The sequence below is a fragment of the Arachis hypogaea genome, chromosome 18, assembly GCF_003086295.3.
Source record: "Arachis hypogaea cultivar Tifrunner chromosome 18, arahy.Tifrunner.gnm2.J5K5, whole genome shotgun sequence".
Taxonomy (NCBI): domain Eukaryota; kingdom Viridiplantae; phylum Streptophyta; class Magnoliopsida; order Fabales; family Fabaceae; genus Arachis; species Arachis hypogaea.
The window spans coordinates 17,118,983-17,142,970 of NC_092053.1; the positions used below are offsets into that span (position 1 = coordinate 17,118,983).

Genomic DNA, 23,988 nt, shown 5'->3' on the forward strand with positions numbered 1-23,988 from the left:
GTACCATTGATCTTTAAGACCTTATATTAATTTCCTTTACCGTATCTAAGTCAAAGCCAACAACAATGTCTCTTGCACCATCTTCTGAGTTGAAGCGACCTTGTGCAAATTTTGCTCCTAACATTTGGCAGGATATTTTCATTCAATATGCTGATTCACAATCATTGGTACGTTATTTATCACTTCGTCGTCTATATATTTGAGGCAGAAGAACAAGAAATTCTTTTTTCTTAAAAAAAAGATTAAATGCTACATAAAAATTTCATAATATTAACACCCAAACATAAGGGACAATTAAGGTTATATAGTATAGAGACTATTTTTTTTGCTCTTTTAAGTTTTTATATTAAGATAAATTTTGATTATTTTTTGTTACATTTTTTTTATCAAATATTTTCGTTAACCTAATTACAAAAGTTTAATGTTCCACAAAAATTTCATTCCTCGAATTATTTGCAGGAAGTCAATGAAACTATGAAACAAGAGGTCCAAATACACAAAGAAAAAGTAAAGCTGTATTTGTCTTCGAATGACAATAACATTTTACAGAAATTAAGTTTAATTGACTCAATTCAACGTTTGAGTATATCTTATCATTTTGAACGTGAAGTTGATAAAGCTTTGGAAGAAATCTACAATAATTTTACCAACAATAGTCTTCTTATAGAAGATTATGACCTTCACTTTATTGCCTTACTCTTTCGTTTGTTCAGACAAAATGGATATCATATTTCATCAGGTATGTAAAATTCTGTTATAAATAATATAATTACATTACCAAGAAATTAAAATTCATGCCAATTAGTTATATATGCATTCATATTAGTTAGTATATATGTGAATTATACAGATGTTTTCATCAAATTCAAGAATATCAAGGGAGACTTCAATGAAATAAATGTTGTTCAAAATGTTGAAGAAATATGGAGCTTGTATGAAGCTGCACAATTAAGGATTCATGGAGAAGATATATTAGAGGAAGCACATAAATTCACATACAATAAACTTAAGTCCTTCATCAATCAATTGAGTCCATGTCTTGGAGACCAAATCAATCGAAGCTTAAGGCTGCCTCTTCACAAGACAGTTTCAAGGATACGAGCAAGATCATATATGTCATTTTACAAAGAAAATCCTTCCCATAACAAAGTTCTTCTATCTCTTGCAAAATTAGATTTCAATATGCTACAAAGCCTACATAAAAAAGAAATTGGTAATATCACTAGGTGAGTCGTATTATCACTCGCAAAATTGGTAATAATATCTATATTCTGTTATAGTTGATATATATATATAACTCAAGTCAAAGTGAATAAGTATTTTTAATACTCGATATATTTGGATAGAGCTTCGTTAAAACCTCTCAATAGAAAATTGAAAGCAAAAAAAAAAAAAAAAAAAAAAAGAATCAAAACAACTACACTAGACAACCAATAGAAAAATAGTCAACATCAGCCAATAATCCAAAAAAAATTAATACCCATTTATAATTTTTTTTGAAGTGACTGTTTTATCATCTTTTTTCCTTCTTCCTTCCAACATCTCAAATTTCATATACCACTACAGGCCATCTACCACCACCACTCGCCATCGTCGTCGCGGCGACCTTTGGCAATCTACCATCATTTTTTTAAAATTCTAAATTCCAAATTTTAAATCATAAATGATAAATCTCAAATCTTAAATTCTAATCTCTAAATCCTAAATTCTAGATATTAGATCTTAAACTATAAATACTAAAACTAAATCTTAAATTCTAAACACTAAATTCTAGATTTTTTATTTAAATTTTGAATGTTTTTATTATTTCTAATTTTAGATGTTTTTTTTTCCTGTAAATTTTTTGTTACTTTGTTGGCTAAAAATGGTCGGCTACCAATACTTTTCCTTATTGGTGTATTGACTTGTATTGGTATTATTATTTCATTCAGGTGGTGCAAAAAATTAGGCTTTGCAACAAAGGTTAGTTATGCTAGAGATAGGGTGGTTGAGACATTCTTTTGGCCACTAACCATGTCTTCTGAGCCAAAATATAGTACTTGGAGATTGATATTAGGCAAACTGCTTGCATGTATATGTCTTCTTGATGATACTTATGATGCCTTCGGCACATTTGAAGAGCTTCAGCTCTTGACTGAGGCAATCAAAAGGTTGATTTGATCTCTAATCTTTAACCACCAATTTTATATTATTTATCTCAATTTGAAAATGAAAATATTGTTCATGTATATATGGATCATAATTCTCTACAATAAGAAGATTTGTAAACTGAAAAAAATAAGTATTTAATCATTATTGAACTAAGACACTGAAGTTCATATATGATAAAAATTATTAATTCAATATTAATTAATCTTTTTTTTAATTTATTATTTTACTAATTTTGTCATTTTAGAGATCTAAGTTTTATATATAAATATATATGTTGAGTTTAAGTTTAGCCAATCTCATTATTAATTATTTCACACATACATAAAGTTTATTATTTATTTATTTCCTTTTTCATCAGATGGGATATTAATTGCATTGCTCCTCTACCAGAGTGCTTCAAAGTGGTTTTTAATGCATTTGTAGAAGAATTATTTGTTGATATACTGTCACTGACTGCAGAGAGTGGAAGATCAAGCTTGGTGTTGGAACATGTTAAACAAGCTGTAGGCTCTACTTAATTAATTCATTAATTTAAATAATTACATTTTAATTTGTAACTTCCACTTATTTAGTAATCAATATTTATTATTATTATTATTATTATTATTATTATTATTATTATTATTATTCATGCAGATATTAAAATTGGCACAAGCCTACTTAATTGAAGCAAAATGGTGCCACGAGGACCATATTCCAACATATGAAGAGTACAAGGTTATCGGAGTTCAAACGAGTGTATACCCTCTTATGCTAGCAACCTTTATCGTTATGGAAGACTTTGCTACTAAAGAGATGCTTGATTGGAATTTCATCGGTTTTCCTAAAATCATAAATGCTGTTTCACTAATGGTCAGACTCGCAAATGACTTGGCGTCACATAAGGTGGAGATCATTTTTAACAAATTTGTTTCATTCAATTTCAAATAATTAATAGAATTAATTAGTTTATTTATTAATAAATGTAGAGGACTAATAATATAAGGAGATTTTATAATTTTTTTTAAAAAAATTATCATTATTGAGAGATAATTTTTTACCATCAAATTATTTCTTCAATTTTTTCAAATACTTAAACTAACAAAAAAATTCACATGAATTATTATATATTTAACATTTTTCTTCACGCAATAATTTCTTTTGAGTTTGGGTATATTTTTTTATAAATTTTTTTATCTTTTATTTATCTTATGATATATTTTTTTTTAAAATAACAATAGTCAAACTTTAGACTTTTGATCATAAAATCTTTTATCCTATGCGAAAAATAATGCAAAAAATTTATATAAAAATTAAAAAAAAATTCTTGCGTGAGAAATGTGTTAGAGATATTATCATTTATGTATTTTCTCTTATCAACTTAAAGTTTTAGAATAATAGTATGATGACATTCTTGTTAATAAAATATATAATTTTAGAAAAAAAATTTCAATGTCTTGCACCATTTGATAAAATTAGGATGTCGAACTATATATTTAAGAAGATATAAATTATGTCATAAATTACTTATTTTAAAAGATTAATTTATAAATAAAAGTATATAAAATTATATATATAATAGATTACACATGAGCCAAGACTTTAGTTGCTGAGGTAAATTGCATTTTTTGTCACTCTTTTTTTTTTCCCATATATGTATATATAACCAATATTACATGAGCTATGTTTTGTTTAACTCAATAAATATATAGAGATACATGATAAATGATTTATTCAACTTTTGGATGTGACATGCATTCTTTAATTTGTAGTTCGAACAGGAAAGGAAGCATGTTGCTTCTGCAGTTGAATGTTGCATGAAACAATATGGCATTTCACAAGAAGAGGCCTATAATCGCATTAACAAGGAAATAAGTGATTGTTGGAAGGATATAAATGAAGAGTGCCTGAACTCGCATGATATTATTCCAAAGCCCCTGATTAATTGCATTCTTAACTTGGCACGTTCAACTGAGGTTATTTATGAAAACTTCGAGGATAAATACACAAACAATGAACTTCTAAAAGATCACATCGCGGCTCTACTCCTGGATCCCATCATCATCTAGCATGCATAATTGTTAGTTCTATTATTATATATGTGTGTTGTGTGGGACAAAATTAAAGTTGGCTTTCTCTATTATATTGTGGTGTGTTATATGATCGTTAATAAGGATGAGGAGAACTGCTGAAAGCTTAGATAAATAATGTTACGTTTTCAAGTGTTATTGGGCCTTAATTAGTCTTCTAATAATTATATGTATGCTTTTTAATTTCCCTCTGTTAGTCGTCGTTGTTTGTGCTGTATGTGTCTTCTTTTGTCTATTTTAATCTGTTTGTAATAATTAAGGACTGAACTTGGTGTTTAGATACCAGTCAGTGATATTTTATTTAACGAAAAAAAAAAGTTATTTGATTGAAAAATGTTATTTGTACACCAAAATCAGCCACTAATGTATTTATGTATAAATATATGTGTGGTTTAATTTATTTTTAATGTGTATTTGTATTTCAACATATATTTTATACTAGTGGTTAACTTTAATGGCTGATTTTTGTGTACACGAGTATAATATTTAGAGTAATACTTAATTTCATCTCCAATGTTTAATAAAAACGATTTATTTTTATTTTAAATATCTTATTTTATTGTATTTTAATTCTTTGGTTAAAATTATTTTTTTTTAAATATTTCTATTATGACTTTCTTTTAATTAGCAGCAAAAATTATAATTTTAGTTATTATAGCAGTGACTCTAGTAATTTGAAAGTGAAAATAATAAAAAAAATACGAAAAATAATAAGAAGATAATAATAAAAAGTAATATTTTAAAATAAAAAATATTATTTTTATTAAAAAATAAAAATAAAAAAATAAAATGTTTAAAACAATAATAGAATATTTAAATAAGAATAAAATTAGAGCTTAATCAAAATATTAGTGACTATAAAATCACATCATTGTCAAACTCATCTTTTGTGAATATAAAGTCCTGTCTATACTTTATTACAATTTTAGCAGATTTTTCTAGGCTTATAAATATACTTAATAAAATATTCTTAATCCAAATTTTCCATCTATCTCCACACTCGCTTGCCCCCAAAATATATTAGATCTGTTAGAATTTTTATTTTATTTGTGGTCTAATTTATTAATATAAAAATAATTTAAGTAGTATTATAATTATTAAAAAAAATTAATTAATTGTATTGATAATTAGTTTATTTTTTGATAAAAAAAAATACAACTGTCTATAAAATTTATAAAATTTAAATTTTTAATTTTAATCATCACAATAAATATTTTAGATCCATCTCCTCTATATAATTTAAGAATTAGAAGTTTTAACTTTGAATTAAGAAAATATAGTATAATGATTGAAAGTAAGTAAATTAATAATTTTATGAAATTACTAATATGTGATATCAGAACAAATTTACTTCTATCTTATCATTTTAAAATTGAATCACTGTGTGTTGCTTTTGATTAATTATTTTTAAAAAAAATACATAGTATAAATTTGGAATAAGTAAGAAAAATCATTAAAATTGAAATTGACACATTATGAGAAGAGGAAATAATAGATAATACTCCTTAAAAAAATCTTTTAAATTTATACCATAGTTATTCTTCATAATGATATGATTTTCATAAGTTTTCTTATTCTTAAATTTGAAGAGAAGAACAAAAGAACTTGTAGTTGTTGGTTTTCAGTTTAAAATATAAATTTTATTTTGAGTGAGATTTAAATTTAGATCTTTCAAGTGTTATAAAAATATTTATCTACTAGACCACTTTTAATTTTGGCATTAGTTAAGTCACTAAATTTATTTATTTGATGATGATGGTTATATTTGTATGTAATATCAATTTTTTTGCTACATATTATATTGTGGTTAATACATAATTTATTGAGGAGTAGCCACAATATACATCTTTGATAATGATTGTATTTAAAGAAATTACATACAAATTAATATGATATATTTGTAATGGTTGTAAATGGTATAGAGAACTTATCTATTGAAATTTATTATGTTTTCACATATAATTAAGTTAAAATAAAAAATATTTTTTTTAATAAAAATATTATTCTTAATCCACAGGTATTAAGAATAATATTTTATTTTCTAGTTTCAACACTTATTCAATATAATGAATATTATGTGCGTTAAAATCTTTATTCACATGTAGATTTTAATGACACTATAATTCATATTTATTTTGATATAATTTTCATTGACATGTATTATCATATGTTATGCATTTTCATGTGCTTATTTAAAGTTGATTAATGTTAGCATGATTTATTATTTGCAGCAATAATGATATCTAAAATTTTATTTGAAGTTCATTTTTTAAGTGGTGACAACTATAAGAAGTGAAAAGATAAGGTTCTCTTTTATCTATTTATGGTGTGCAGACTTTGATTATGCTCTTCGTAGAAAAGAGCTTCCTACATCTATTGATGCTAGTACTCGAGCCAATATAGCATTATACGAACAGTGGGAGAAATCCAATCGTTTAAGTATGATATTCATTAAGTCTGGTATTTCATCTAGTATCCGGAGTTCAATTATTGATTGCGAAAATATCAACGATTACATGAAGACTATTGATGAACAATTTGAGTCTTCTAGTAAGGCCTTTGCAAGCATCCTAATAACACAATTGTCATCCATGAGACTTATTGGCATAAAGCGTGTGCGTGAGAATATCATGAGGTTGAGAGACATAGTAGCCCAACTAAAGGTTTTACAAGTTGAGATCTCTGACTCATTTTTTGTGCATCTTATTCTTAATTTTCTTCCTGTCTAATATGGACAATTTAAGATTTTTTACAACATACAAAAAAAATCCATTAATAAATTACTAGTGATATGTGTTCAAGATAAAGGTGGAAGGCTAGTTCAAAAACTTGATGAAAGTGCACTGTTGCTGATAAATGAGAGTGATAAAAAATAAAGGTGGATACTACAATGAAGATGGCAAAAATATCTTCTCATGAAGATGCTTTAGTTAAAAGTGTGGTTTATTTATTTAGCCACACTTTAAACAAAAACAACACATTTATAAATATCAAAATCTAACCATACAATCCATCATCCAAAGGTCAAAAAGAAATATACTCATATGAAGACAATTATGCCATCTTCATTGTAGTATCCACCAAAAATAAACTCATAAGAAGAAAGAAAAGGATAATGTATCCCATCCTATGAGAAAAAAAAGGTATATAGTACTTCTCTTACAAAAAGAAATGACACATGAAGAAGAAGTACTCCATAGTTTAAGGCTTGGCTTGAAAAGAAAGGTACTAATTTTTGTGATTTTATTCTGTCAATATGTTTTGAATTTAATTTTGTTAAAATATGTTATGACACTTGGTGGATTGATTCTAGTGTTAAAATTCATATTTTAAATACCATGCAGAGTTTTATAAAGAAAAAAAAAGAAAGTAAATTAAACATCTATATGGGCAATCAAGTGCGTTCACGTGTGGAAACTGTTGGAACATTTAGGCTTATATTAAATACTCGTTGTATTTTAGATTTAGAAAAAAAAATTATATTCAAGATTTTTCTAAAATTTGATTTATTTATCTAAACTTGTAAAACAAGGATTATGTATAAATTTTTATGATGATGCGGTTGACATTCTTAAAAATTCTAATATTATTAGATGTGGTACTTTACTTGGTGATTTATTTAAAGTTTATTTAGCTCATAATTTTTCATCAAGTTTAATGGTTGTGCATGGTAATGTTATAAATGAAATATCCTCCATGTTGTGGCACTGTAGGTTGGCTCACATTTTTATTGGGAGAAGAAGAAATTAGTAAATGATGGAATTCTTAAATCTTTAAACTTTATTGATTTTGATACTTATGTGGATTGTATTAAGGGCAAACAAACCAAAAAGTTTCAAAAGGGTGCTAAAAAGAATTCTGACATATTAAAAATAATTTATACTGACATATGTTGTCCTGATATGTCTTCAAGTGGTTAGAAATACTCTATTTCCTTTATTGATGATTATTCGCGATATATGATACTATATACTTCATAATAAATATGAGATATTAGACATTTTTTAAATTTATAAAGTTGAAGTAGAAAAACAATGCTAAAATCAAATTGAGATCGTGAGATCAGATAGGAAGTGGAAAATTTTATGAGAGATATACTGGAAGTGGACAAACACCTAGTCCATTTGCAAAGTATCTTCAAAAGCATGGTATTATGGCATAATATACCATACTTGACACACCATATCAAAATGAAGGAGTTGAAAGACAAAATAAGATTTTACTAGACATGGTGAGAAATATACTTAGCAACTCCAATTTTCCTTTATTCTTATGGAGTGAAGCCTTTAAGACAACTACATATATATTACATAGAGTTCCAACCAAGACGGTTGCTAAAACTTCATTTGAACTATGAAAAGGTTAAAAACCTAGTTTGAATCATATATGCATTTGGGGTTGTCCTGTTAAAGTTCGGGTTTATAATCCACAAGAAAGAAAATTAGGCCAAAGATGATAAGTACTTATTTTATAGATTATACAAAAAAATTTAAGGGTTATAGATTTTAGGGAAAAAGACAGATAGGTCCCTGACTTTTTAAATTTTTGACAAATACATCCCTAACAAAATTTAAATACAAAAAATTTCCTGACTTTAACAAACGGAGGACAATTTAGTCCTTCCGTCTATTTGTCTCTCATACACCAAACGAAACTGGCTGACGTGGCTGAAACGGTATCCAGGTGTCCGTTACGGTGCCACGCTGGAAGGGGAATAAAGTTCGAAGGACAAATAGGTCTTTGAGAATTTAGTTCATTATGCTTCTATTATACTTCTATTATGAGAATTTAGTTTAGAAAATTATGCTTGTATTTTGAAATCTAGTTAACTTGTTGTATTCTGCAATTTAAATTATTTGTATTAAAATTGCAGAAATTGGGCTTGTTCTGTTTCTACTTTTTTTTCTTAAATTGCATTAGTTCATTTTTAGTGCATTTGTGTATTATATTAGAATTTGTTAAATTGTATTAGTTCAGTTTTCATCATACCAGTGGTATTAGTTAGCATGAGTTCATTTATGCATCAAGTTAGCATTAGTTCATTTGTGCATCATTCATGTATTAAGTTAACATTAGTGCATTTGTGTATTATATTAAAACTAGTATTTTTATCCATAATAACATTACGAGAATAATTTTTTTTAAATTATAGTTCACTTTGTTCTAATAGTATAAACTATGCATGGCACAAAAGATTTATAAAATCAAACTACTTGTACAAAAAATCGTAAGTTGGCAAAAGTCTCTGGCTAAGAAGACCAAGATATCTGCAGATAAAAAATTAAATAATAAGATTTTTAGTTATTATTTTTATATGAAAAAGTCTAATTTTTTATTAATAATTAATTTTAACATTCGTTATCTAAAATTTAAAATAATTTAATGTGTATACTTTAACATTTAAAATATTTTAATTGTAAAAAAATATCGGATGACATATTTTGATTTGTCAAATTACTAATATAAAATATAATTATATATAGAGTAAAAATAATAGAGAGAAATAGAAAAATGGAGAGAGGTAGATGAGAGAATTTAGGAAAGGAGTTTATTAATTTTGAAAAAAAAAATTTTTTTCTCTCAATTTTAATAAGAGTGTTATGTGACACATTTGATTATTAAATTAGATAGTAATATATGATACATAATATATGTATATTTCAATTAGATAGTAATATATGATACATATAGAAGCATAATGAACTAAATTCTCAAGGACCTATTTGTCCTTCGAACTTTATTCTTCTTCTAGCGTGGCACCGTAACGGACACCTAGACACCGTTTCAGCTACGTCAGCCAGTTCCGTTTGATGTATGAGAGGCAAATAGATGGAAGGACTAAATTGTCCTCCGTTTGTTAAAGTCAGGGACTGTTCCGAGAGTTACCTGAAACTGTAGGTCGATCTCGGACGAGATCTTCTGTACTTGGTCAGAGATGACGTGTCCGGCTGGTGGGTGGCGGCCGGAGCTGTCGTGTCTGACTGGTTGGACTGGATGCGCTGCTGATCCTTTGCCACCGGAGGGTAGTGGTACCTGCAAGGGACTTCGATGCTTAAGTTAGCAAGGGTATTGAGCAGGTTTTTAGTAGAATCAGAGTATGAGTTATACCTGGGTGCTCCAGTGTATTTATAATGGTGTGGAGTGACCTTTTTAGAGAAGATAAGTTAGTTATCTTATCTTATCTTTATCTTAGAGTAAGGTCATCTTATCTCCAAGGGAACTGCCCTTATCTCTTGTAGGCTTGGGCCGCCTTTGGATTTGGGTCGTGTTCCTTTGTCTGGGCCCTTTACTGGGCTTTTCTAGCAATTTGGCCGATCTCTTTGAGAAGAGGTCGGATAGTCTGACCTAAAGAGGTCGCTCGCTTTGTTACTGAACATCCCGGGTCGGGTAGCTCGACCCAAGGTGTGAACAGTGCCCCTGCTCGAGCTCGGTCTTTTTCTTTTTTGAGATCGAGCCTTAGTCTTAGGACTTTGATCCTTCTTGGGTAAAGCCAAACTCGAGCATTTGTCGACTTCTTTCTTTGTAGAATCTTCCTTTTTTGAATGTGGAACGTTTTTCTCCTCAAAGCGCGCCCTTTTGTATTAGCTCTCTGTTCTTGGGAACGGACGAGGGTTTTAATACCCTTATTAATTGCTTTTTTAATGCTCCGTTTCCCTTAGCTCTTTATTTTGAATTTTACACACAAAAAACGGTTTCTCTTCTTCGCCTTTCTTTGCAACTTCCTCCTTTATTCTCTCGCCTTTTGTTTTTGCCCAAATTTTTGCATTGCAACGTCATTTGGTGATCTCTGGTTATTTTCTTTGAAAGGCGATTCTGTCTCTCCGTCTTCAATCTCTTTCGAAGCTTCCTCCTTGGTCCAGGTTTGGTTTTTCTGTATCTTGCCATTCCTTTTCTTTCTTTTGCTTTGCCTTCGGTTCTTGGTAAAGTTTTGGTTTTACTTGAATGCATGTTTGGAAAGCTTGAATCTTTTTGCATTGTCGTGCTCGCTTGTCGTTGTGCTGTATGTTTTTCTGGTTTTTTATGAACCTATTTTACTTTGCCCAGAAGGTTGCTCCTTTTGATGACTTTCGCTATGTTGATGATTTCATTGATGATTCTTTGTAGAAAGTAACGATTTTTCTAGTGGCTTGTTTGTTTGGGGTGTTTATTTTCCGAAAAAGGCGATGTCTTTGATGACTTCTTATTGATACTTTCGTTGCTTGGTAGTTTCGTCTTCGACTGTGAATCTTGGGAGGTAGTTATTTTGATGACTTTATTTGATTTGTAGCTCGTGGCTTTCTTCTCAGAGTGTTATCTTCCTGTTTAAGATGTGTAAAGGTGTAGACTTGTAGGTTTCCCTGAGTCCTTGTTCCATAAGTTGCCTCCAAAGGATGCCCCTGGATTTTTAGTGTGGGTCCTGGGATTTCCTTTTGTTGCTTGTATTGCTCTGGTGTCATGCTTGTTCGGGCTGTTCTGATATGGTTTTTTGACTTTATCCGAGATGTTTTGGGTTAGTAATCTATTTTCTTCTTTTCTTGCTGTAGGACTAGTTGACCTCATGTCTTCTCGCAAGAATATTGTTGAGACATCTTCCCAAGTCCCTGAGGGCATGGCTGATTGGGTGGATTCGATGGTTCTTTTGTGCGTTTCTTTGGTTGATTCCGAGTTTTGTCAGCAGCTTAGGCAGTTTCATAGGGTTTGTAGTAGTGGTAGTGAGGAAAATAATTATGAGCTTGTACCCCCCACTCCTAAAGAGAGAGTTTGTTTCTCTACTCGAGTTGCTGGAGACCGTCTTTTTTTTTTCTATGCATATAGTTACTTTTTTGGTCAGATGAATATCACCATTCCTTTTACTCCTTTTGAGACCAACCTGTTGTGGTCTTGCAATGTAGCTCCATCCCAACTTCACCCCAATTCTTGGGATTTTATAAAGATCTTTCAATTGCTGTGTCGCAAGTTTGATGTCCCTGCTTCGCAATCCCTTTTCTTCTATTTGTTTGTCTTGACAAAACCTGGGGTAGTGAAGAAAAAGGCTGCCTGGGTTTCTTTCCGAGCTCCGCAAGGGAAGAAAGTTTTTTCTATGTATGACGAGTTGTTTCGTGATTTTAAGAACTATTTCTTCAAGGTCCGAGTTGTTGAAGGAGCTCGTCCCTTTTTTCTGAATGAGAATGATGAGCCCACTTTTCCTTTAGAGTGGAAAAAGAACGTTGTTGTGTCGAGGTATTCCTGGGAGATGTTGGACGAGGTCGAGCAGACCTTTGTAACTGTGTTGGAGGAGAATTGGGGGGAGCCTCCCTATCTTGATACCAAGAAATTCTTGGGGGACCCCTCACTCCTTCGAGATGAGCTGGGTAGTGTTCAATTTTGGCCTTTCTTGTTTTGTTGAGTTTATTTCTTTACGAGCTCTTTTTTTATTTGTAACTTGGTTTCCTGCTGTGATGTTTTGTTTGCAGAGATGATTAAGAACAAGGAATCCATAAAGGCATTTAAGAGGGCAAGAAAGGCTACTGCAGCTCAAAACATCTCAGCTAAGGCATCCGGTGAGGGATCATCTCAGGTTTAGTCGAAGCCGGCCATACCGACCTCGCCGGGGATGAGGAAGGTAATCCCTACTCCCCGGGTTCGTTTGGCTGATCCTCCTCAAGTTTCTGTTGCTACTTCTGGTGCTCCTCCAAACAAAAAACAAAGAACAACTGAGCCTTTCAACCTTGATGCCCCTGACTTTGACGCGGTTGAGTTCGTCGATCAGCAGATTGGTCCCTATGGTACCATTCTTACCGACGATGTTTCTCTCCTTCGCCACTTGGATTTTATTACTCGGAGTAGCGTCAAGATGGCGCATATGGGAGCTGCCTTGTACCGAACTGCTCAAGACCTCCCTCTTCATGCTACCAAAGCTTTTATGGAGGAGGCTAGGAAAGAGTTCGATCGTATGAAGGGTTTAAAGGAGGAGCTCCAAGTGAAAGTGACCAAACTGGAGAAGGAGTTGGAGATCGAAACGGCTAGTTCTGTTGCCTTGGCGGCTTCTGTGAGGTTGGCTGAGGATACCGCCTTGAGTCACAAGGATAGCTATGTTACGGCCTATAGGGAAGTGATGCGTCTCAGGGAGGAGTTGGAGTCTGCCCGGGTTGATTATGCTGAGCTCCAGGGTCACCTTGTAGGCAGCGTAAATGCTGCTTATGAGAACCTAAAGGAACAAGTTCGAGTTCTTGCTCCCGAGGTTGACCTTACTCTCTTCAGTCTGGATAATGTTGTAAAGGATGGCAAGATTGTCCCTGACGACCCTGACGACGATGATGTTGAACCTCCCCCTGTGCTTGCTGCCAAAGCCTCCGAAGAGCCGACTTCTTCCGCTCCTTCAGCTAAGGTTGATCATCCTGTGTCAGATCCTGACTGTCAAATATTGAATCGGGATGATGGGACTGTGGATGCTGTGCCTATCCAGACTCGCCTTCCTTCACCTCGTGTTGCGGAGAAGCCTTCGGATCTTCCCTGATTGTGTGAATGCTTTGTGTAGATAGCCCGTCTTGTGGGCTTTTTTTTAAACTCTTTATTTTGTAAATGATGTTTGCTGATTGTTGACACTCTTTTAATGGCTTGTTTAGCAACTTTATTTCGAAAAACAAAGTAGTTTCCAAGCTTTTGGGGCTGATTTTGGTGGCCTCTGAAGCTTGTTATTATTATAACTTTATGCTTTTATATTATGTCTGTCTGCACTCGACTTGGCACCTTTCTAGGTTTTGTGAATGCTGGAACCTTTCGTTGTCCGACTTCTTTGGATAGGCTTGATTCCTTTGCCTTGTATAACACTTAAGGTCTTTTGGGAAGCCGGTTTCGTCGTGTTGGTTTCGTCCGAGTTGTTGTTAGTGATCCTCTTTGGACTTTGTTTAGATCTTTTTCAGGGATTACTTTTGTGATCTCCTATTTTGGGCTGACTTCGTCATGTCGGACTCTTTTAAGTTATTTTGTAATCCTCTTTCTTGGACCTTGTTCAGGCCTCTTTCAGGGATTATCTTTATAACTTTTGTGTTTTTCGGGCCGACTTCGTCATGTCGGGCCCTTCTAAGTTATTTTTGTAATCCTCTTTCTTGGACCTTGTTCAGGTCTCTTTCAGGGATTACTTCTATAACTTTATGTTTTGGGCCGACTTCGTCATGTCGGGTCCTTCTAAGTTATTTTTGTAATCCTCTTTTTTGGACCTTGTGCAGGTCTCTTTCAGGGATTACTTTTTTGGACCTTGTGCAGGTCTCTTTCAGGGATTGCCTTTATAACTTTCGTGTTTTTGGGCCAACTTTGTCATGTCGGGCCCTTTTAAGTTATTTTGTAATCCTCTTTTTTGGACCTTGTGCAGGTCTCTTTCAGGGATTATCTTTATAACTTTTGTGTTTTTCGGGCCGACTTCGTCATGTCGAGCCCTTCTAAGTTATTTTTTGTAATCCTCTTTCTTGGACCTTGTTCAGGTCTCTTTCAGGGATTACTTCTATAACTTTATATTTTGGGCCGACTTCGTCATGTCGGGTCCTTCTAAGTTATTTTTGTAATACTCTTTTTTGGACCTTGTGCAGGTCTCTTTCAAGGATTACTTCTATAACTTTTCGTTTTGGGCTGACTTCGTCATGTCGAGCCCTTCTAAGTTATAGTAATCCTCTTTTATAGGATTGGCCAGACCTCTTTCCAGGGTTTACTTATAACTTTGGTCGACTTGGTCCGACTTCTTAGTGTCGGCCAGTCTTTAAGTTATTATTTAGCAATCCATCTTATCAAGACCTCGTCAGGTCCTTTCTCCGGATCACTTTCGATAACTTCTTGTATTATTCTGTTTTCATCTTTGCTGATTTGTAGAAGGTTGGTTCAATCCTTGTTTAATCGATGATGAGCGGATAATTTATACGCTTTTTGGCATTGTTTTTAGTATGTTTTTAGTATATTTTAGTTAGTTTTTATTATATTTTTATTAGTTTTTAAATAAAAATCACTCTTCTGGACTTTACTATGAGTTTGTGTCTTTTTCTATGATTTCAGGTATTTTCTGGTTGAAATTGAGGGACCTGAGCAAAAATCTGATTCAGAGGCTGAAAAAGGACTGCAGATGCTGTTGGGTTCTAACCTCCCTACACTCGAAGTGAATTTTCTGGAGCTACAGAAGCCCAATTGGCGCGCTCTCAATTGCGTTGGAAAGTAGACATCCTGGGCTTTCTAGCAATATATAATAGTTCATACTTTGCCCAAGATTTGATGGCTCAAACCGGTGTTCAAAGTCAGCATAGAAATTTTAGCGTCCAAACGCCAGAACTGGCATAAAAGCTGGAGTTAAACGCCCAAACTAGCACAAAAGCTGGCGTTTAACTCCAAGAAAAGTTTCTATACATGAAAGCTTCAATGCTCAGCCCAAGCACACACCAAGTGGGCCCGGAAGAAGATTTCTGCATTAATTACTGATTTTTGTAAACCCTAGGCTACTAGTTCTCTATAAATAGGACCTTATACTATTGTATTTGGAATCTTTGGACGTTTAGTCCCTAGACCTTGGAGGCTGGCCATTCGGCCATGCTTACACCATTATCAGTTTTGTATTTTCAACGGTGGAGTTTCTACACACCATAGATTAAGGTGTGGAGCTCTGCTGTTCTTCATGAATTAATGCAAAGTACTATTATTTTTCTATTCAACTCAAGTCTATTTCTTCTCCAAGATATTCATTCGCACCCAAGAACATGATGAATGTGATGATTATGTGACACTCATCACCATTCTCTCCTATGAACGCGTGACTGACAACCACTTCCATTCTACATGCAAACAAGCTTGAATGTGTATCTCTTGGGTTTTTAATCTAAGATTGGAACCTTCGTGATATAGGCTAGAATTATTGGCGGCCACTCCTGAGATCCAGAACATCTAAACCTTGTCTGTGGTATTCTGAGTAGGATCTGGGAAGGGATGACTGTGACGAGCTTCAAACTCGCAATTGTTGGGCGTGTGACAGACGCAAAAGGATCAATGGATCCTATTCCAACATGATCGAGAACCGACAGATGATTAGCCGTGCGGTGACAGCGTGCGTAGAACATTTTCACTGAGAGGATGACAAGTAGCCACTGACAACGGTGATGTCCAACATAAAGCTTGCCATGGAAAGGAGTATGAATGATTGGAAGAAGGCAATAGAAAAGCAGAGGTTCAGGAGGAACAAAGCATCTTCATACGCTTATCTGAAATTCCAACCAAAGAATTACATAAGTATCTCTATCTTTATTTTATGTTTTATTCATCTTTTAATTATCAATTCTCCATCACCATCTGAATTCGCCTGACTGAGATTTACAAGGTGACCATAGCTTGCTTCAAGCCGACAGTCTCCGTGGGATCGACCCTTACTCACGTAAGGTATTACTTGGACGACCCAGTGCACTTGCTGGTTAGTTGTGCGGAATTGTGACAAAGTGTGATTCACGTTTGAGAGCTCCAAGTCCTTTGGCACCATTGTTGATGATCACAATTTCGTGCACCAAGTTTTTGGCGCCATTGTCGGGGATTGTTCGAGTTTGGACAACTGACGGTTCATCTTGTTGCTTAGATTAGGTACTTTTCTTTTTATTTTTCAGAATTTTTAAGAATGAATTCTAGAGTTTCAAGGTGATGTTCTTATCATCACAAAAGCTGATTGATTCTCATCAATTTAGCTGTTGAATGTAATGTCCTGCTGAAACTTGACTAGCCATGTCTAATCATTTTTGGACTGAAGCTTTAGACTAACATTGCATGATTCCTGGAATTCTTATTAAAAAGTTTTGAATCTCTTTATTCTCTTTTCTATATAATTTTTGAAAAATCACAAAAAAAATTTAAAATCATAAAAATAAAAAATATTTTATGTATCTTAGTGTCAATTCTTAAGTTTGGTGTCTTGCATGCATTGTTTATTTGATCTTAGTTGCATTTTTATTGTTTCTCATCATTAAAAATTCAAAAATATTTTCAAAACTATGTCTTTTCAAGTCAAATAATACAGAGAATTGAAGATTCAGAACATTCAGCAGAGGACTCAAACAGAAAAAGCTGGGCATTCAAAACGCCCAGTAAAGAAGGAAAACTGGCGTTTAAACGCCAGCCAGGGTACCTGACTGGGCGTTTAACGCCCAAAGAGGTAGCATTTTAGGCGTTAAACGCCAGAATGGATGCCATTCTGGGCGTTTAACGCCAAGATGACACTAGAGGGAATATTTTGTTTTTAATTCAAATCTTTTTCAAATCATATCTTTTCAATCATATCCTTTCAAAATCAATTTCTTTCCATTTTTTATTATTTTTGAAAATCCTTGCTATAATTAATGATTTACTTCAAAATTTTCAAGTTGTTACTTGCCTATTAAGAAAGGATCAAATTTTAAATTTTAAGAATCATATCTTTTAATTTCTTGTTAGTAAAGTAATCAACTTTAATTTTAAAACTTTCTTTTTTTAAAATTGATTTTCAATCATATCTTCTCAATCATATCTTTTCAATCGCATATTTTTCAAAATTAACTCTCAATCATATCTTTTTGATTTCTAATTTTAAAATCTTTTTCAAAAATCACTTAATTTCTTTCCTAATCTTAATTTTCGAAAATCTCAATCAAATTTTCAAATTTCTTTTTATTATTTCAAAATCTTTTTAATTTATTTTCGAAAATTCTTCCCCTCTTCTTACATCCTTCTATTTAAGGGACTAACACTCCTCAAGGTGCAATTCGAACTCTATCCCTCTTAATAAGTTCGAATTCTCTTCTATCTACCTCCTCCTTCTATTCTTCTTTACCTCTGACACCTCAAGGAATCTCTATACTGTGACATAGAGGATTTCCTACTTTCTTGTTCTCTTCTCTTTCATATGAGCAGAAACAAAGATAAAGGCATACTTGTTCAAGCTGATCCTGAACCTGAAAGGACCTTGAAGAGAAAGCTAAGAGAAGCTAAAGCACAATTCTCTCTAGAGGGCCTAACAGAGCTTTTCAAGGAAGAAGAAACCATGGCAGCCGAAAACAACAATGCCAACAATGCAAGGAAGGTGCTTGGTGACTTTACTGCACCTACTCCTGACTTCTATGGGAGAAGCATCTCAATCCCTACCATTGGAGCAAACAACTTTGAGCTTAAGCCTCAATTAGTTTCTCTGATGTAAAAGAATTGCAAGTTTCATGGACTTCCATTGGAAGATTCTCATCAGTTCTTAGCTGAATTCTTGCAAATCTGTGACACTATCAAGACCAATGGGGTTGACCCTGAAGTCTACAGACTTATGCTTTTCCCTTTTGTTGTAAGAGACAGAGCTAGAACATGGTTGGATTCACAACCCAAAGAAAGCCTGAACTCTTGGGAAAAGCTAGTCAATGCCTTCTTAGCAAAGTTCTTTCCACCTCAAAAATTGAGCAAGCTTAGAGTGGAAGTCCAAACCTTCAGACAAAAGGAAGGTGAATCCCTCTATGAAGCTTGAGAAAGATACAAGCAATTGATCAGAAGGTGTCCTTCTGACATACTTTCAGAATGGAGTATCATAGGTATATTCTATGATGGTCTGTCTGAACTATCCAAGATGTCATTGGATAGCTCTGCTGGAGGATCTCTTCATCTGAAGAAGACGCCTGCAGAAGCTCAGGAACTCATTGAAATGGTTGCAAATAACCAATTCATGTACACTTCTGAAAGGAATCCTGTGAATAATGGGACAACTCAGAAGAAGGGAGTTCTTGAGATTGATACTCTGAATGTCATATTGGCTCAGAATAAAATATTGACCCAACAAGTCAATATGATTTCTCAGAGTCTGCCTGGAATGCAAGCAGCAACAGGAAGTACTAAGGAAGCTTCCTCTGAAGAAAAAGCTTATGATCTTGAGAACCCAGCAATGGAAGAGGTGAATTACATGGAAGAACCCTATGGAAACACCTATAATCCTTCATGGAGAAATCATCCAAATCTCTCATGGAAGGATCAACAGAGACCTCAACAAGGTTTCAACAACAATAATGGTGGAAGAAACAGGTTTAGCAATAGCAAGCCTTTTCCATCAACTTCTCAGCAACAGACAGAGAATTATAAGCAAAGCCACTCTGACTTAGCAACCATTGTCTCTGATATAATCAAAACCACTCAAAGTTTCATGACTGAAACAAGGTCCTCCATTAGAAATTTAGAGGCACAAGTGGGTCAGCTGAGTAAGAAAATTACTGAACTTTCTCCTAGTACTCTCCCAAGCAATACAGAAGAGAATCCAAAGAGAGAGTGCAAGGCCATAAACACGTCTCACATGGCCGAACCTGGAGAGGAGGAAGAGGCAGTGATCTCCACTGAGGAAGACTTCAATGGACATCCACTGACCTCCATGGAGTTCCCTGATGAGGAACCATGGGAATCTGAGGCTCACACAGAGACCATAGAGATTCCATTGAATTTACTTCTGCCATTCATGAGCTCTGATGAGTATTCTTCCTCTGAAGAAGATGAAGATGATACTGAAGAGCAAGTTGCTAAGTACCTTGGAGCAATATGAAGCTAAATGCCAAGCTGTTTGGTAATGAGACTTGGGAGGATGAACCTCCATTGCTCATCAAAGAATTGGATGACTTGACTAAGCAGAGATTACCTCTGAAGAGACAAGATCCTGGAAAGTTCTCAATACCTTGTACCATAGGCACCATGACCTTTGAGAAGGCTCTGTGTGACCTAGGGTCAAGCATAAACCTCATGCCTCTCTCTGCAATGGAGAAGCTAGGGATTATTGAGGTACAAGCTGCTAGAATCTCACTAGAGATGGCAGACAATTCAAAGAAACAGGCTTATGGACTTGTAGAGGATGTCTTGGTAAAGGTAGAAGACCATTACATCCCTGCTAATTTCATAATCCTAGAGACTGGGAAGTGTATGGATGAATCCATCATCCTTAGCAGACCCTTCCTAGCCACAGCAAAAGTTGTAATTGATGTTGACAGAGGAGAATTAATCATTCAAGTGAATGAAGACTCCCTTGTGTTTAAAGCTCAAGGATATCCCTCTGTAACCATGGAGAGGAAGCATGAAGAGCTTCTCTCAATACAGAGACAAACAGAGCCCCCAAAGTCAAACTCTAAGTTTGGTGTTGCGAGGTTCCAACATTGCTCTAAACATCTGTGAGGCTCCATGAGAGCCACTATCAAGCTATTGACATTAAAGAAGCGCTTGTTGGGAGGCAACCCAATCTTTAACTATCTTGAATTTCCATTTTCTTTTGTTATTTTATGTTTTCTATAGGTTGATGATCATGTGAAGTCACAAAAACAATTGAAAAAGCAAAAACAGAAGGAAAAAATAGTATTAAAAATAGAACACCCTGGAGGAGAAACTTACTGGCGTTTAAACGCCAGTAAGGGTAGCAGAATGGGCGTTAAACGCCCAGTCTGGCACCATTCTGGGCGTTTAACGCCAGAAATGGGCATCAGACTGGCGTTTAACACCAGGAATGGGCAAGAAGCTAGCGTTAAATGCCAGAAATGGACAGCAGCATGGCGTTTAACGCCAGGATTGGCAGCAAGGGGCGTTTTGCACGCCACATGGTGCAGGGATGAGAAATCCTTAACACCTCAGGATCTGTGGACCCCACAGGATCCCCACCTACCCGACCTCTCTCTTTCTTCTTTACCCATTCACCAATCACCTCAATACCTCTTCCCCAAAAATCCCTCACCTATCAAATCCCACCATTCTCTTCACCACTCACATCCATCCTTCATAAAACTCCACCTACCTCACCATTCAAATTCAAACCACTTTCCCACCCAAACCCACCCATAATGGCCGAACCATGCCCCCTCTCCACTCCTGTATAAACCCATCTTCACTCCTTCATTTTCACACAACATACATACTACCCATCCCCCTTGGCCGAAACACAAAGCCCCCTCCATCTCCTCTATTTCTTCTTCTTCTACTCTCTTCTTTCTTCTTTTGCTCGAGGACGAGCAACCTTCTAAGTTTGGTGTGGTAAAAGCTAAAGCTTTTTTTGTTTTTCCATAACCATTAATGGCACCAAAGGCCGGAGAAACCTCTAGAAAGAGGAAAGGGAAGGCAAAAGCTTCCACCTCCGAGTCATGGGAGATGGAGAGATTCCTTTCAAGGGTGCATCAAGACCACTTCTATGAAGTTGTGGTCAAGAAGAAGGTGATCCCCCGAGGTCCCTTTTAAGCTCAAAAAGGGGAATCTCCGGAGATCCGACATGAGATCCGAAGAAGAGGTTGGGAAGTTCTCACCAACCCCATTCAACAAGTTAGAATCTTAATGGTTCAAGAGTTCTATGCCAATGCATGGATCACCAAGAACCATGATCAAAGTGTGAACCCAGACCCTAAGAATTGGCTTACAATGGTCCGAGGGAAATACTTAGACTTTAGTCCAGAAAATGTAAGGTTGGCATTCAATTTGCCTATGATGCAAGGAGATGCACACCCATACACTAGAAGGGTCAACTTTGATCAAAGGTTGGACCAAGTCCTCATGGACATTTGTGAAGAGGGCGCTCAATGGAAGAGAGATTCAAGAGGGAAGCCGGTTCAACTAAGAAGGCATGACCTCAAGCCCGTGGCTAGGGGATGGTTGGAGTTCATCCAACGCTCAATCATTCCTACTAGCAACCGATCTGAAGTTACTATAGACCGGGCTATCATGATTCACAGCATCATGATTAGAGAGGAAGTAGAAGTTCATGAGGTTATATCCCAAGAACTCTACAAGGTAGCGGACAAGTCCTCTACTGTGGCAAGGTTAGCATTCCCTCATCTCATTTGTCACCTCTGCAATTCAGCTGGAATTGACATAGAGAAAGACATCCTCATTGATGAGGACAAGCCCATCATTAAGAAAAGGATGGAGCAAACAAGAGATCCCACTCATGGACAAGAGCATGAGGAAACTCCTCATCATAAAATCTCTGAGATGCCTCAAGGGATGCAATTTCCTCCACAAAACTATTGGGAGCAAATCAACACCTCTCTAGGAGAATTAAGTTCTAACATGGGACAACTAAGGGTGGAGCACCAAGAGCATTCCATCCTCCTCCATGAAATTAGAGAAGACCAAAGAATCATGAGAGAGGAGCAACAAAGGCAAGGAAGAGACATTGAGGAGCTCAAGCACTCCATAAGATCTTCAAGAGGAAGAACAAGCCGTCATCACTAAGGTGGACCCATTCTTTAATTTCCTTGTTCTTTATTTTCTGTTTTTCGAAAATTATGCTTTATGTTTATCTATATTTGTATCTTTATTACATGATCATTAGTGTCTTAGTATCTATGCCTTAAAGCAATGAAAATGAATCCATCACCTTTCTTAAATGAAAAATTTTTTTAAATGAAAAAGAAAAGAAGTGCATGAATTTCAAATTTTACAACAGTTTAGTTATTTTGATGTGGTGGCAATACTATTGTTTTTCTGAATGAATGCTTGAACAGTGTATATTTTTTTGAATTTGTTGATTCATGAATGTTAAAATTGTTGGCTCTTGAAAGAATGATGGAAAAGGAGAAATGTTATTTGATAATCTGAAAAATCATAAAATTGATTCTTGAAGCAAGAAAAAGTAGTGAAAAGCTTGCAGAAAAAAAAAGAGGCGAAAAAAAAAGAAAAAAAGAAAGAAAAAAAGAAAAGCAAGCAGAAAAAGCCAATACCCCTTTAAACCAAAAGGCAAGGGTGATAAAAAGGATCCAAGGCTTTGAGCATCAGTGGATAGGAGGGCCCACAGGAATAAAATCCTGGCCTAAGCGGCTAAACCAAGCTGTCCCTAACCATGTGCTTGTGGCGTGAAGGTGTCAAGTGAAAACTTGAGACTGAGCGGTTAAAGTCGTGGTCCAAAAGCAAAAAGAGTGTGCTTAAGAGCTCTGGACACCTCTAATTGGGGACTCTAGCAAAGCTGAGTCACAATCTGAAAAGGTTCACCCAGTTATGTGTCTGTGACATTTATGTATCCGGTGGTAATACTGGAAAACAAAATGCTTAGGGTCACGGCCAAGACTCATAAAGTAGCTGTGTTCAAGAATCAACATACTTAACTAGGAGAATCAATAACACTATCTGGATTCTGAGTTCCTATAGATGCCAATCATTCTGAACTTCAAGGGATAAAGTGAGATGTCAAAACTATTCAGAAGCAAAAAGCTAAAAGCCCCGCTCATCTAATTAATACTAATCTTCATAGATGTTTTTGGAATTCATTGTATATTCTCTTCTTTTTATCCTATTTGATTTTTAGTTTCTTGGGGACAAGCAACAATTTAAATTTGGTGTTGTGATGAGCGGATAATTTATACGCTTTTTGGCATTGTTTTTAGTATATTTTAGTTAGTTTTTATTATATTTTTATTAGTTTTTAAATAAAAATTACTCTTTTGGACTTTACTATGAGTTTGTGTATTTTTCTGTGATTTCAGGTATTTTCTGGCTGAAATTGAGGGACCTGAGCAAAAATCTGATTCAGAGGCTGAAAAAGGACTGCAGATGCTGTTGGGTTCTGACCTCCCTACACTCAAAGTGGATTTTCTGGAGCTACAGATACCCAATTGGCGCGCTCTCAATTGCGTTGGAAAGTAGACATCCTGGGCTTTCCAGCAATATATAATAGTTCATACTTTGCCCAAGATTTGATGGCTCAAACCGGTGTTCAAAGTCAGCATAGAAATTTTAGCGTCCAAACGCCAGAACTGGCATAAAAGCTGGAGTTAAACGCCCAAACTAGCACAAAAGCTGGCGTTTAACTCCAAGAAAAGTCTTTACACATGAAAGC

The 23,988-nt window shown here is 34.5% G+C and overlaps 1 protein-coding gene across 1 annotated transcript; it reads left to right on the plus strand.

Annotated features, from left to right (window-relative positions):
* On the plus strand, nucleotides 1–4,387 carry LOC112769113 (probable sesquiterpene synthase). Its single transcript, XM_025813526.3, has 7 exons — nucleotides 1–167; nucleotides 460–739; nucleotides 851–1,226; nucleotides 1,932–2,150; nucleotides 2,510–2,654; nucleotides 2,788–3,036; nucleotides 3,903–4,387. Exons 1-7 carry the CDS (start codon nucleotides 66–68, stop codon nucleotides 4,197–4,199), a joined length of 1,668 nt encoding a protein of 555 aa, XP_025669311.1. The 5' UTR covers nucleotides 1–65; the 3' UTR covers nucleotides 4,200–4,387.
* The last annotated feature ends 19,601 nt before the right edge of the window (nucleotides 4,388–23,988 follow it).

What these genes read in the sequence shown, in the direction of transcription:
- LOC112769113 (XM_025813526.3), top strand. Translation starts at nt 66, where the DNA reads ATGTCTCTTGCACCATCTTCTGAGTTGAAGCGACCTTGTGCAAATTTT. An exon ending in ATGCTGATTCACAATCATTG is followed by an intron (nt 168 to 459) that starts GTACGTTATTTA and finishes AATTATTTGCAG; the next exon opens with GAAGTCAATGAAACTATGAA. An exon ending in GAAATTGGTAATATCACTAG is followed by an intron (nt 1,227 to 1,931) that starts GTGAGTCGTATT and finishes TATTTCATTCAG; the next exon opens with GTGGTGCAAAAAATTAGGCT.